The sequence below is a fragment of the Pyrus communis genome, chromosome 13 (genome assembly GCF_041283825.1).
Source record: "Pyrus communis isolate YQ-2024b chromosome 13, ASM4128382v1, whole genome shotgun sequence".
Taxonomy (NCBI): Eukaryota; Viridiplantae; Streptophyta; class Magnoliopsida; order Rosales; family Rosaceae; genus Pyrus; species Pyrus communis.
This window is the reverse complement of record NC_142577.1, coordinates 2,662,617-2,677,302: the sequence shown is the minus strand read 5'-3', so window position 1 is coordinate 2,677,302 and position 14,686 is coordinate 2,662,617. Positions and strand designations below refer to the sequence as shown.

The 14,686-nt window shown below is 37.7% G+C and overlaps 1 protein-coding gene across 1 annotated transcript; it reads left to right on the top strand.

The window, feature by feature from the left end:
- The first annotated feature begins 6,438 nt into the window (after nt 1-6,438).
- LOC137737602 (coatomer subunit beta-1) lies at nt 6,439-14,481 on the top strand. Its single transcript, XM_068477137.2, has 5 exons — nt 6,439-7,066; nt 8,094-10,150; nt 11,532-12,041; nt 12,904-12,989; nt 13,846-14,481. The coding sequence occupies exons 2-5, from the start codon at nt 8,108-8,110 to the stop codon at nt 14,048-14,050; spliced, it is 2,844 nt and encodes a 947-aa protein (XP_068333238.2). The 5' UTR covers nt 6,439-7,066; nt 8,094-8,107; the 3' UTR covers nt 14,051-14,481.
- Nucleotides 14,482-14,686: the final 205 nt, after the last annotated feature.

Genomic DNA, 14,686 nt, shown 5'->3' with positions numbered 1-14,686 from the left:
AACCAAATAACATCACCTTGTAGTAGTAAGTGCCTTTGTTAACTACAAAGGAAGTTTTCTCCATATCGGAATCGTCCATGCATATATGATTATAGCCATTAGAGGCATCCATAAAACTAAGCCTCTCGTGCTCCAATGTGGAGTCCACGAGTTGGTCAATTTTGGGCAAAGGAAAGCTATCTTTTGGACAAGACCTGTTCAAATCCATGAAGTCCACACATACTTACTGCTTCCATTTTTCTTCTTCACCAAAACTACATTGGAGAGCCACTCCAGGTGGAAGAATTCCATGATGAACCCTGCATTCTTAAGTTTTTCAATCTCAGTTTCTGCAGGTCTTCATTTGTGACCCTCCCTCATGATTTCTCAAAAGGAGTCTGGCTTTCCGTCAAGATAGGCCTTAGCAAGTCTTCGGGGAGATTTGCCATGCTAAGTCTTAGTGTATACTGGGGTGGTTTCTGCTCTGTTTTCCTCCTAAAGGTTTGTTCTTTCCTTCGTCTTCTTGACATACATGACTTGTGATCCCACTGGGCGTGTCAAAAGTATGTCCGAGCAGGAAATATCGCTAGGAGGGGTCCCTGGCTCGAGCACACAGCTCCCCGAGGAGTTGGCACTTTGGTTGGTTGTCGGGCTCCTACTTGTTGAGATGCTGCAAGAGGATGACAAAGTTAATTCTGAAAGGTGCCTTTGTGGGGCCTTAGGTGTAGGTCTTGAGGCTCACAATCAAAACTAACTAAGTACTTAGGCGTGCCACTGCCATCTTAGTATGGCAGATTTAGAACAAGTGTGTTTAAGCCGATTACTAGCGCCCCAAGTTATTCTGACTTCTTGTAATCAAAGGATTGTCGTAGATGGGTTAAGTCTACATTAAGTTCTTTTCTATGCCTTGAGATCAATGACTTTTAGTTGTTATCTTGTATGCTTAAAGGGTGGAGGTCCATATCTGATCAAGTCATCAGTTTAATTCACATTTAGTCTTCTTATGACAGTAAAACCACTAAGTGAACCAGATCTGAGAACTGATGGAACTTTAGTTCATCAAAAGACTGGAAATGACTTGAATATATACTGGGGAATACATCATAACACCAGATCTATTAACTTAAAGACAAAACAAAGAGAGTCGGGCAAGATTTCACCTTGTCGGGCAAGGTTTAAATGTCTTGTGGTCTCTTCTCTTTGTAGTTACAGGGGGTTGAGTACTAAAGCAGGATGCGTGGTGAACAAGTTCACACAAGAGAATCGATACTACAACATTTGGAAAAGGTAGCAGAGCTTTTACACTAGACAAAAGATGGCTTTTGTAGGGAATGATCCTGAAAAGGATTGAGATTTGGGCTGATTTCAATTTTTAGGTGCAAATCTGGCTTGAGAGCAGAGTTTGCTTGTTTGATTGGTTGAATGTCCTTGTCTCTGGGGCCTTTTCCTCCTTTTATAGACGAATTAGCCCAATTGTTGTGCCCTTGTATTTCCCCGAAAGTAACTTGGGGGTAGTGAGTCATCAACATTTTACTTGTATTGCCACCATAAAGTGCTTTTTGGCTAATAGTAGGTTGATTTCCATCAATTGTCACTTCTCTTGTATAGCCTTTTCATTAATGAGGAGCTGCCATATTGTCTTGAGATGGATGGATGGGTTTGGTGATGGGCCTCAGGCAAGTCTCCTTTCTTTAGTTCTTTTGGGCTTTCTCTCCTTTAAGTCCAAAGTCTAAATATTAACCCAAACAGTTTCAATAATTTTGCCCCACTCCGGGCCGTGATTTCTCTTCTTCTTAAAAATTGCTTTAAAATTTGGTTCCCTGTGCAACTTATGTTAAATCACATTGGGGTCAATCCCCAACATATCCTCTATAAAGTAGGCAAAAACATCCTTAATTTCCTGTAAAAACTTGGTGAAAAGCTCCTTCTCATGTCGGGAAAATTTGGCTCCGATATTGACCCTCCGCACTAGCTTCTCCAAATCCAACACCATATATTCCGTGAACTCATCCGCCTTTGGTCCAGCAACAATCATCCTAAGGGTTAAGTTCAATATCAAACTCACTTTATTTAGTACCATTTTTAAATCTTGATAATTGAGAATCAAGTAATATTTATTATTAAAATAAGGAAATATTTTTTGAAATGTCATATGACATATACGCCTTTTTCAATTTGTCATATGAACTAAAATTTTAAGCAATTTGTCATATCAGCTTTCGAAGTCATTAATTTGTCATCTTATTCTAACTCCATTAAGTTTTCTATTAAAAATAAGCCATGTGACTTGCACATGACTTATTTTCAAGATTATTTTGGACAATTCAATTCCCCACTTCAAATTATGTTTGAAGTTTCATAGTTATTTTGAACATTTCAACTAATTTTCTTTATGGACATGAATGACCAGGTTGAATTCTCAAAACTTGCAAGTAGTTAAAATTCATGTTAGTGAGCTAATATCTTTTGGGAAATTTTATTTGAACGCATATGACCCCACTCTAAACCAAGTTTACTCTCTACGACCATATTATTTTTAATGAAACTATTAGTATCTATTTAAACACAATTTTACCATCTAAATTATCCTCACAAGTCCAATTTAATTAATATGTAAATTTATCTTTATACCCATTTTATTTATGTGTCACAACAAGAACAACCATAACCACTGCCGTTGATCTATTGGAGCCAATATGCAATGTTGCAAAAGATTATGGCATGTGGGTTCATGTGGATGTTGCATATGTTGGGAATGCTTGCATTTGTCCCAAATTTCGCATTTTATTGATGGAACCAAGGGTGCAAATGCATTCCGTCTCAATGCACATAAATGGTTCTTCACTACTCTCGATTGTTGCTACCTTTGGCTTAAGAATCCAAGTGCATTGACAAACTCAATGCTATGAATCTTGAGGAGTTGAGGAACAAGGCCACATATTCAAAGCAAGTGGTGGACTACAATGACTGGCAAATAGCCTTAACCCGGAGGTTTCGGGCCATGAAGGTATGGACTGTTCTTAGAAGCTATGGCGTGGAAAACCTTAGAAAGTTTATGAGAAGTGATGTAAAAATGGCCAAGCGTTTTAAAGGTCTTGTGGGGATGGACCAAAGGTTTGAAATTGTTGTCCGAGGAATTTCTCTTTGGTCTGTTTTAGGATTTCACCATCGGCAATTAGCAAGAAGACTCCAACTCCAAGTGATAAAAACGTGTTATTAACAAGGTGAATCGAAGTTTTTGGAGGCCATTAACGAAGTGATAGAAAAGTGTGAGCCTCACTTCCCTTGTACTTGATGGTAAGTATGCAATGGGGTAAAAAAGACAATTCACATTTAATGTTTTAAGTTGGGTATAGAATGAGGTTATATGGGTAACATCTCATGTTTTTTCATTAGTTGACATTATGTTTTTGAAACGAACCCGACATGTTAATGAATCCGACATGTTCTATTTACCAACCAAATGTTTTGGTTTCGTACTAAAGAGAAGTAGAGGACTTGTGAAAAGGAGGTCTAAAGTCCCAAAACCAATTTATTCCCCTACCCCATGTGTGTGTGTGTGTGTGTGTATGTCTATGTATAAGAATACAAAATAAAATAAAATAAAATTGTGTAAAGGGCTCAAATGGCTGGAATAAACCTGAACACAAGTCATGTGCATTGCGCTTGATTTATTTTGGATGGAAAATTTAATTGAGTTAGGTGAGATGACAAATTAATGATTTCAAAATCTTGATATTGACAAATCGCTTAAAATTTTAGTTTATATGACAATTTGAAAAAAAAAATGTATAAGTTCTATGACATTTCAAAAAGTTTCCCGTAAAGCAATTTTACTTACTTAATTTTGCCATTGTGATTTACTATTAGGTTTTCTTAGTTAAAGAATAACGTTAGGCTTGAGTGTGTTATATGAGAACAACTTACATGAAACATGCTTACTGCCATGTGACATCCCTTGTCCAATAGTGCATTGGCATGTGTAAGTTTTTTTCATATGATAATATATTATAACATCGGAACGCCACATGACGATGAACCCATTTTATGTAAGTCTTTATGTTGCATGATACTATTTTGCATGCATTTATTTTGACTTTTTATGTACCTATTTTTTTAGTAGGTTCCTTAATTATTTGAAAGGTTTTGGAGATTATGGCTGAGGTGTAGGCTAATGATATGACTGGCTGGAGTTGTGCTTGAAGAACGTGCGACGCTTTCATCCTCGTTCGAAATATTTACGTTTGAGTTTTGAATAGACTTTGTGCTTTCTGATGTACAACCTTATGATATTTTATAAAGCATCTTATTACCAAAAAAAAAAAAAGAAAAAAAATAACAATATGAATTAAGAAATAATTAATCATAATTAACTTATATAAACATATCACATTTTTATTGGAGTAATGACAGCCATGAACTACTATCTCTTTTGTCATCAATTAACACGTGTGTCAAGCATCTTTTGAACAAATAATTTAATTTTTGAACATATGAAAAACATTAATCGGACAAATAACACCCAAAATTATATTTTATAAGATTTTTTTTTTTTGAACAAATAATATTTTACATTAAGGGACCTCACAATGAAGTGGCTATAATAATGTAATTTAAATTCGTTTTTAGCAAGAATCAAACCCAAAACCTCTTACTTATAATGAAAAAGAGTACAACTAAACCGTAATAATAAAAGGCGACATCTTTTATTTTATTTTTTATTTTTTTGAAAACTAGGAATTCACATTCCAGGGCAAAGAAGCCAAACAAGGACAAGAAAGCCTACCAAGAGGCAAACACCAAGAAAGACCAACCCAGACCAAGGCAGTGAGCAGGGATACAAGCATCAAACACTTCCACCAAGTAAAAGTGTCACCCCAAACACCACCACAACAAAGCTAATGAGAACACGGAAGACCATCATTACACAAGACATACACTAACGAAGATGGGGGCCTATCGACCTAAACAAAATTGCACATCTTCGTAAGACCAGCCAATGCAAGAACATCTGCTGCACAATTGGCTAATCTTGGCACCTAAGACCAGCGACAAATCTGGAAAGCCCCACTCAACCGTTGAACCCTTGCCAAGATGGGGAAAGCCTCCCATCTGCCATTATCAATAGGACCACTAAGACAAAATACCGCTTCAAGAGAATCAAATTCAAAAATAACAGAACTAACACCCAACAAGACACCCAACTCACAGCCCTGTAACAGCGCCAGAGCCTCAGCCACATCAGAAGAAGAAGCCAGAAGAGGGTATCTTGCAACAGCCAAAAAACACCCTCCTTTCTTCCTAGCAACCACCCCTGCAAAACCCAATCTAGAAACTTTGGACTAGCTAGCATCCACATTTATTTTAATAAAAGGAGAAGTAGAAGGACTCCACCTTGTAACCAGAGCATTCCGAGAACCAACCGCAGAACTGTGAGTTCCTAACTCCTTCACCGCATGCAAAAAAGATCCCGACGCATTAGAAAGTGCAAAGAGCACCTTAGAAGGATTAATAGAGACTTGGTTGAACACAAAATCGCATCGGGCTTTCCAAATATACCAACATGTGAAGGCGACATAAGACTGAAACCAATTCCAGTTAACTGAGGACCCCCAATTAGATAAGACTGCTTGCAACCAAAGAACCCATGAAGGGATCCTAGCTCTATCAACTTTGTAATTAAGAGCACCAACAAACCAAAGAACCTCTACCCAAGGACACCCTAGAAAAACATGCTCAACAATTTCATCATCGCAAAGACAAAGAGGACAAGTAAGGGATGGGGATAACCGCCTTGCTGATGAGTTGGGCTGTATTCTTGGTATGCCAGTGGTGGATAATCTTGGAACTTACTTAGGTGTTCTTCCCATTTGGGGTCATTCGAAGAAGCGTGGCCTTGCTTATGTGAAGGGGCAAATCTTGGGGAAGTTACAAGAGGGGAAGCAGAGCACTTTGTCAAGAGCAAGAAGAGAAGTTCTAATTAAGGCTGTGGTCCAGGCTATTCCTTCATATCCTATGAGTATTTTTAAATTTCCCGTAGTTGTTTGTTAGGAATTAGATGCCATGGTTGCTAGCATTTGGTAGGGAAGCATCAGTGAAAAGCGGAAAATTCATTGGGTATCTAAGGAGGTCTTAGGCCTTGCTAAAGATTTGGGTGGTTTGGGCTTTAGGAACTTTCAAGATTTCAATGATGCCTTACTTGCTAAGCAACGTTGGAGGTTAATTTTGGAGCCTCATTCGCTTTGGGCTCGAGTTATCAAGGCCCGTTACGTCCCGAATTGTTCGTTTTGGGAAGCTAAAAAGGGGAGTAAGGCTTCGTGGGCTTGGTCTAGTCTCCTCACGGGTAGGGAGTTGTTGTGGAGTGGCTCCCATTGGCAGATTATGGGGGGTGAGGAGGTGCGTGTCTGGGTGGATAAGTGGCTACCCTCTTTACCTTTGGGGAACCCTGTACCGCTTGATGAGGTTGCGATTACTAAAAATTTGTGGGTTAGCTCTCTTATTGGCTCCTCTTCCCGTGAGTGGGAGATTGATTTTTTGCAACCGTTTCTCGCTCAGGAGGATCAAGAGGCTATAAAAAAAAAACTCTGATTGGAGACCATTTGAGGAAGGATCGTCTAGTTTGGGCTGCTTGCAAGAATGGGAGATATTCGGTAAAGGCGGGATACCAATGGCTTCGATCTAGGTCCTTAGATTTAAGGGATCATCGGCTGCCTGGTGCTCGTTTGGTCCCGAAGGAATTATGGAAATGATCTGGCGCTTGAAGGTGCCTCCTAAAATTCGTCATTTCCTATGGTTATCGCTAGGCGACATCTTTTATTACCAATAGCAATTGTGTAGAAAACTAGTCAGTGGGGTCTGTCTCACGGGAAAATAAAAAAATAAAAAAACAAATGATAAAAATTAGAAGGAGCAGGGTAAGATAAAAAGGGCAAAACTGTGTCCCGCGGATCGAGTAGCTCTATAGAGACTTATGAGAATGTAAACTGGTTTCTCTAAATATGATATAAATATCCAACCATTTTTTGGATCTGATATCTCTCTGCACTCCCTACGTCGCTGCATCTGCTCGACTCAAATTTTGACGCAGGTCAGTCTCTCTCTCTCTCTCTCTCTGCTAATCTGCAGATCTCAAAACTTGATCATTCTTTTCTGTTTGGTTACCGAGAAAATTGAGATAATCTATTCTTATTGACGTAAAATGATGCCGGATTTACATGGAAAAGAGCTTCTGGTTTTTGTTTGATTTCAACTTTTCTCTCGTCAATTGATTAGCGCTGAAATATGTGATTTGATTGATTAATGCTTTAGCTTGTTTCTTATTCCGAAGCTAAATCTTGTCCGCTTCTTTTGTTTATTTGTTTGTTGATCTGAAATGGTAGAATTTGATTTGAAATTGAAAAGAATTCTTCTTCGTCTGCTTATAGAAATTGCAACAAGGCAGATCAGTAATGTACATTTGATTAATTCAGCCAACGCAATTTCGTTAAGGCTAGAATTTCAGATCTGATGTTTTCTGTTTCGAGCAAATTCGAAAATGGTTTTTCCCTTTTACTCGTACAAGTACCGTTTTCTTGCAAATTACAATTGACTCTGTCTGATAATCCTTCCTGTGAATCGCTGCAACAAGATCCTGAATATATGCGACCGAAGAGGGGGGTTTCGTCAGTCTGTGCAAAGGCATGATGGAAACAGGTGTATATGAAGTAGAGAAGTCATGCAACATTTTGTTGAGCTTGTTCACTATAGTAAACTTTGCATGAATCCTTCTGATTCTGCATGAAGACAAATACATATAATGCACCAGAGTTGTTGGGTAGTATGAACATCTAAATGACATATTGATAAACTTGGTGATTACATTTTCTGCTCTTTAAGAGTGGCGCTTAATGTGTTGAGCTAAAAATTTTGTATTATTAGGAGATAAGTCAAATTTAAACATCTTAGATGTGATTATGCAGCAAACTATATAATGCATTGCCCTTTATGTACCTTGACAAACAGCCCAGTCATATATATATATATATAATTATATATGTATGTGTATGTATTGGTTACCACATGCTTAAGTCATTCCATTGATTATTTAAACTCAATAGGAAGCCATTGTTTTTCAGGAAGCAAAAAAGAAATGGAGAAATCTTGTAGTCTGCTTGTTCACTTTGATAAAGGGACACCTGCAATTGCTAATGAAATCAAGGAATCTCTCGAGGGCAATGACGTGGATGCAAAGATTGATGCAATGAAAAAGGCAATCATGCTTTTGTTGAATGGTGAAACGTTACCTCAACTTTTTATTACAATTGTCAGATATGTTTTGCCTTCTGAAGACCACACAGTCCAAAAGTTGTTGCTTCTATATTTGGAAATAATTGACAAAACTGATCAAAAGGGTAGGGTCTTGCCTGAAATGATTTTAATATGCCAAAATTTGAGGAACAACCTACAGCACCCCAATGAGTATATTCGTGGTGTAACTTTGAGGTTTCTTTGCCGATTGAACGAGGCTGAAATAGTTGAGCCCTTAATCCCCTCTGTTTTGCAAAATTTGGAGCATCGGCATCCTTATATTAGAAGAAATGCTATATTAGCTGTGATGTCTATATATAAGCTACCAAATGGGGAGCAACTCTTGGTTGATGCACCTGAAATGATTGAGAAGATTCTTTCTACAGAGCAGGATCAATCTGCTAAGAGGAATGCATTTCTTATGCTCTTTACTTGTGCCCAGGAACGTGCAGTTAATTACCTTTTGACCAATGTTGATAGGGTGTCTGAATGGGGTGAATTGTTGCAGATGATTGTGTTAGAGCTGATACGAAAAGTGTGTAGAACAAACCGTGGAGAGAAGGGGAGGTACATTAAGATCATTATATCTTTGCTGAATGCGCCTTCAACTGCAGTTGTATATGAATGTGCTGGGACACTTGTTTCCTTGTCGTATGCTCCTACTGCTATTAGAGCTGCTGCCAATACCTACTGTCAGCTGCTTCTTTCTCAGAGTGACAACAATGTGAAGCTTATTGTTCTTGATCGACTGACAGAGCTAAAGTCTTCTCATAGGGAAGTTGTGGTTGATATGTTCATGGACGTGCTTAGGGCACTTTCTAGTCCAAATCTTGACATCAGGAGGAAGACCCTAGACATTGTTCTTGACTTGGTTACTCACAAGAACATCAATGAGGTTGTTCTTACTTTGAAAAAGGAAGTGGTTAAGACTCAGAATGGCGAGCTAGAAAAGAATGGTGAATACAGGCAGATGCTTATTCAAGCCATTCATTCTTGTGCAATAAAGTTCCCAGAAGTTGCGAGCACAGTGGTACATCTGTTGATGGATTTCTTGGGAGACAGCAATGTTGCTTCTGCTGTTGATGTGGTTATTTTTGTCCGAGAGATAATAGAAACCAACCCTAAATTGAGGGTATCTATAATAACAAGGCTTTTGGACACTTTCTACCAAATCCGAGCATCACGGGTTTGTTCTTGTGCCCTTTGGATTATTGGAGAATATTGCCTCTCACTTTCTGAAGTTGAGAGCGGAATTGCAACAATTAAACAATGCCTTGGAGAATTGCCCTTTTTCTCAGTTTCAGAAGAAGAAAGTAATGATTCTTCAAAAAAGGTTCCACAACTGAACTCCATGACCGTGTCTTCTAAAAGACCAGCTATTCTTGCTGATGGAACTTACGCCACTCAGAGTGCTGCATCTGAAACTGTTTTCTCCCATCCTACCCTTGTTCAAGGATCCTTAGCATCCGGGAACTTGAGATCGCTGCTTCTCAGTGGTGACTTTTTCCTTGGAGCAGTTGTTGCATGCACTCTGACCAAGCTTGTCCTGAGATTGGAAGAGGTACAGCCATCAAAAATTGAAGTGAATAAAGCATCTTCACAAGCACTGTTGATAGTTGTCTCTATGCTGCAATTAGGACACTCTCCAGTTCTTCCACATCCAATTGACAGTGATTCTTATGATAGGATTGTCCTCTGCATAAGGTTGCTATGCAATACTGGTGATGAGATCAGAAAAATATGGCTGAAATCTTGCCGTCAAAGTTTTGTTGACATGCTTTCAGAAAAACAATTAAGGGAGACAGAAGAGATAAAAGCAAAGTCTCAGATTTCTCATGCACAACCAGACGACCTTATTGACTTTTACCATTTAAAGAACAGGAAGGTACAACTTTCGCATTCATTGTCCTCTATATATGTCTAGCCTTATATGCAAATTCTGTAAAATCTGATATAATTTACGGAGTTGCCTTTCACTATTTCCATTTCAATTCTTATGCTGACCAATTTAGATAACTTGTGATGTACTAGATACACTACACTGTATGGTTGCTTATCTGTTAGTTCTTGCATTGTTTATGGGTTAATTTGATTTTAGTACCCTGATGTTGCTTGTTCATACCTGTGGTTTCAATTTGAAGTCTTTAGTACCCTTTCCTCATGAGATTTTGACAATATGGTTCTGTCATTAGGATGACTGTCAGGGGAATCATCAGTTGATGATGTGTCATATGTGGGGCCCACTTTTTTTGCTTAAGTGGAAGATAATTAAAGCCACGCATAATAGAAAGTACAATTGTTTAGAATGGTTTCAAATTATCATTGCATACAATGATTGATTAAAAGATACAATTGCTTATGTCAGAAATGGATCATATGAAAATGTGGTTTTCTCATTCTTCTCCTGGCGGGCTTATGTCTTTTGAGTGACATGCTGTTTATCTTGCTATCTTTCACAAGGATATATTATGGTCTTAGTCTATGTCTAGAATTTGCTTACTGTTGGTTTTTCTAGCCCATGAGGAGTTGTCTTAAGTCTATTAGGAATTATAGTCTTAGAGGATTAAATTGGTTTCCCAATTGAACTTGTTTTCTCAATTGCAGTGGTTTTCCCAATTGAAGTTGGTTTCTCAATTGGAGAAGGATTCATAACTTGATTCCAATTACGATTAGTACTCCTTATTGAAGAATACCTTTTTATGTCTATACAAAGAGGGGCTATTGCACTAGTTTTCAATTGGAGCAAAACAATAAGTTGTTTACCACTCAAGGAGTTAGAGTGAGAGAATTTTATAAGGGCAAATGTGTGAAAAAGAATTGAAAAGAGATCAGAGTTTATTTCTTGTTCTTGTTCTTTCAGGTTTTCTCATCAAGTCTTAATTCTAGAGGCTTGACAAGATTATTTGTTGTACTCATTATTGATATAGTGAAAGTTTGTTGTTACTGCCCCGTGGACGATGGGCACATATAGCCAAACCACGTTAATTCTTGGTGTTATATATCTTGGTTATTTGTTTCCAGTTTCCTATGTTTTGTTTGTTTTTCCAATTCATAAATGCGATATCACAACACTTACACACTTAAGGTTTCATTGGAATCTATTTTCCAAGTCAGGTCTAGGTAGTTTCGAACAAGCCTTTATTTTGAATCTTTTGAATTCTATTGGTTTGTGATAGCTAAATTTGATATTTTTGTAAAACATACTTGATGCATATTGGATTGGTATTATATTTAAATTAATTCTCTATTCTACATCTAAAATGAAGGGTATGAGCCAACTGGAACTGGAAGATGAGGTTCAAGATGATTTAAAACGTGCTACAGGAGAGTTTATCAAAGATGGGGATGATGCAAACAAGCTTAATCGAATCATCCAACTCACTGGATTTAGCGACCCAGTGTATGCCGAAGCATATGTGACTGTTCACCATTATGATATTGTCCTTGATGTCACTGTTATCAATCGAACCAAGGAGACCTTACAGAACTTGTGCTTGGAGTTGGCAACCATGGGTGATCTTAAGCTAGTTGAGCGGCCACAGAATTATACTCTAGCTCCTGAATCTAGTAAGCAAATAAAGGCTAATATCAAGGTGTCCTCAACTGAGACTGGAGTCATATTTGGAAACATTGTTTATGAGACCTCGAATGTGCATGAGCGTACAGTTGTTGTCCTCAATGATATTCATATTGACATTATGGACTACATCTCTCCTGCTGTTTGTAGTGATGGAGCTTTCAGGACCATGTGGGCAGAGTTTGAATGGGAGAACAAGGTATGCAGCATTCATTTCTGGCCTGATTCCTACATCAACAATAAAGTTGCTTGCATAAATTTTGCTGGCACCGCTAGCTTTGGGGGCATTGCAATATTTCTGTTACTGTTTTATCAAATAATTAAATTTTATTCATTTTTGTGGTTTGATGAATTTTTCTTGTCTTGGTTGCCTTTTTTTCCCATTTTGAACTGAGTCTATGTCCTTGTATCCTTTCTGGTTTGATGAATTTGTCTTGTCTCAGTTGCCTTTTTCTCCCTTTATGAAGTCAGTCTATCTTTTTGTATCTGTGTCATGTATAGATTGGCGGGGATCTTTTTTTTCCCTCATCTACTATTTAAGTGTCTCAGTCTGTTGTGACACACATTTTGTTGGGTATGTAACGAATAGGGAATACAAAAATACTGCACTTAATAATAGGTAAATACATAACAAGTACATGAATCCTGCAGCATACATTGAATGTAGTACATCGCCTATGATATTATATATGTACATGCTGATAAAAGACAAGGAAGAATTGATTTTTCTGCAATCACTCTCTAAAAGTTCTGTGACAAATGAAATAGCTAAATATGAAGTGATGTGGTGGATGAAACTTTCTAGTTGATGAAAATTTCATTTATGCAGGGAAAAATGTCCTTTCATTCAATTTTAAGTTGATGTTGTTGCCTTTTTTTTTTCAGTGTTACTTACTCTTGTTTGTTTACTTGTTATTAACCGGTCAAAGTAAACTTTACTTAGTGATATCTTGTTTTTGTATTGTGTATGAATGGTCTTAATTGTCTTTTTTTTTTTTGTTTGTTTTTGTTTTATGAGAGCAAATGGTGTTAAATCTTGATGACATTCTGTTCCGTTTCAGGTGGCTGTCAACACTATAATTCAAGATGAGAAGGAATTTCTTGACCATATTATGAAATCAACTAACATGAAGTGCCTTACTGCACCGTAAGTCGTCTTCTTCACTGCTAGAATTGCTTTTACTACAATTTAGGGTTCAGTGAGAAGAATGTTCACACCATAGGGTAGTCCAAAATATCATGCCGAGTATGGCGTTACCACAAGCTGTTAAACATTTTAAAACAATTGTGAATTTGTGATTCCAAGATAACCTACCCATGCTATGCTTATTGCTGAAATATATTTCCTCGTTATGAAGTAAATGAAGTTATGTTGTAAATAGGAAAAGGATTTAAGTTTCTGGAATTTCCCTCAATTGTTGGAGCACATTCATTGTCAAATGTACTGTGCTGGGGCCGAATATTCAATGTAGTTGGGGCTTGCTATATCAATCTTGTTAGGTTTGGTGATTTTTTTGCATTTTTTTAATTTTATGTAGAGCTAAATGATAAAGATGGATTTGGTCGTCAGTCTGAACTGTGAATGGGCTTCTGTTATTTGTTGCAGATAAATATTTATTGTATTAATAAATATAGACTTGTTTCTTTGCTGTGGGCTATAAGATGTATGACCAACCAAGCTTAGGTCTGGTTGTGTTGGCTAGCATGAACCAATTCAGATCAAAATGTTATTGAAGTCCGGCTGAGCTAGGATTCCAAGATTTCTTATTAGTTGGAATTGATTCAATTGTCTGACATCACATCCTGCTTTTTTACCCGTAGATCAAAGGAGTCTAGTAAAACAGAATAGTAAACTAAGAGTGAGCTTAACCGAAAATAGGAACAAATGAACAGTGTATCTTCCTTTGTGCTTTGAGTTTTTGCCACGGGACACTTGTAGTCATTCATACATGATGGATTTTGGTTTTCTCACAAAGCATTCTGACATCCTCTGTTTGATTCAGATTGGCACTGGATGGTGAGTGCGGATTCCTGGCAGCCAACTTGTATGCAAAGAGTTTGTTTGGGGAGGACGCCTTGGTGAATGTGAGCATTGAAAAGCAAACAGATGGAAAGCTTAGCGGCTATATCCGGATAAGGAGCAAGACCCAAGGAATTGCTCTCAGTTTGGGCGATAAGATTACACTCAAGCAGAAGGGAGGCAGTTAAAAAGACGTTTCATTTGAACATATAATACCGGTGCAGTGGTACGCTCTTCTATCTGAAACTGTGACGTCAAACAATAAAGAAATCATTTGCGGTTTCAATAATGCATATGAATAATGTCTCCTCCTGGACGCAAGTTTTGATCCCTTTTCGCTCCGGTGGTACATCATAAGCTGCAGTCTGTGCAGTTTGTTTCAAGGTGCAGGATTATATAATTTTAAACTTAGGGATTCCATTTTAGGCGCGTATTTGGTTCGAGAGGTTGATAGAACCGCTGTAGCACTCCTTTTTGCTTCTGTTGAGGTGAGTTTTATTTCTTTCCCGGAATATTATTTCATAAAATTCAATTGTATGTATAATTTCAGCACCAGTGTTAGATCGGAATTCTGTAGAAACCATTACATTTTTTTGTCAGCAATTGGGGATCAAATTTCGTGTTGGTGGGGTTCTTGGGGATTGATTAATTATGTGCTCGGTAAATTCTTGGGTGCTTCGTAGTATCCGGTGGAAAAAGCATACGCGGCTAGCTAGAGAATCAGCATATGAAAATAGTCAGACAACCATCAACGCCATGAGATGTAATTCAACAAAATAAATTCTATATATACTAAAACTCAGTTTAGCAGCTTCACTGTTTTT

What these genes read in the sequence shown, in the direction of transcription:
- LOC137737602 (XM_068477137.2), top strand. Translation starts at nt 8,108, where the DNA reads ATGGAGAAATCTTGTAGTCTGCTTGTTCACTTTGATAAAGGGACACCT. An exon ending in ACCATTTAAAGAACAGGAAG is followed by an intron (nt 10,151 to 11,531) that starts GTACAACTTTCG and finishes TCTAAAATGAAG; the next exon opens with GGTATGAGCCAACTGGAACT. An exon ending in AGTTTGAATGGGAGAACAAG is followed by an intron (nt 12,042 to 12,903) that starts GTATGCAGCATT and finishes GTTCCGTTTCAG; the next exon opens with GTGGCTGTCAACACTATAAT.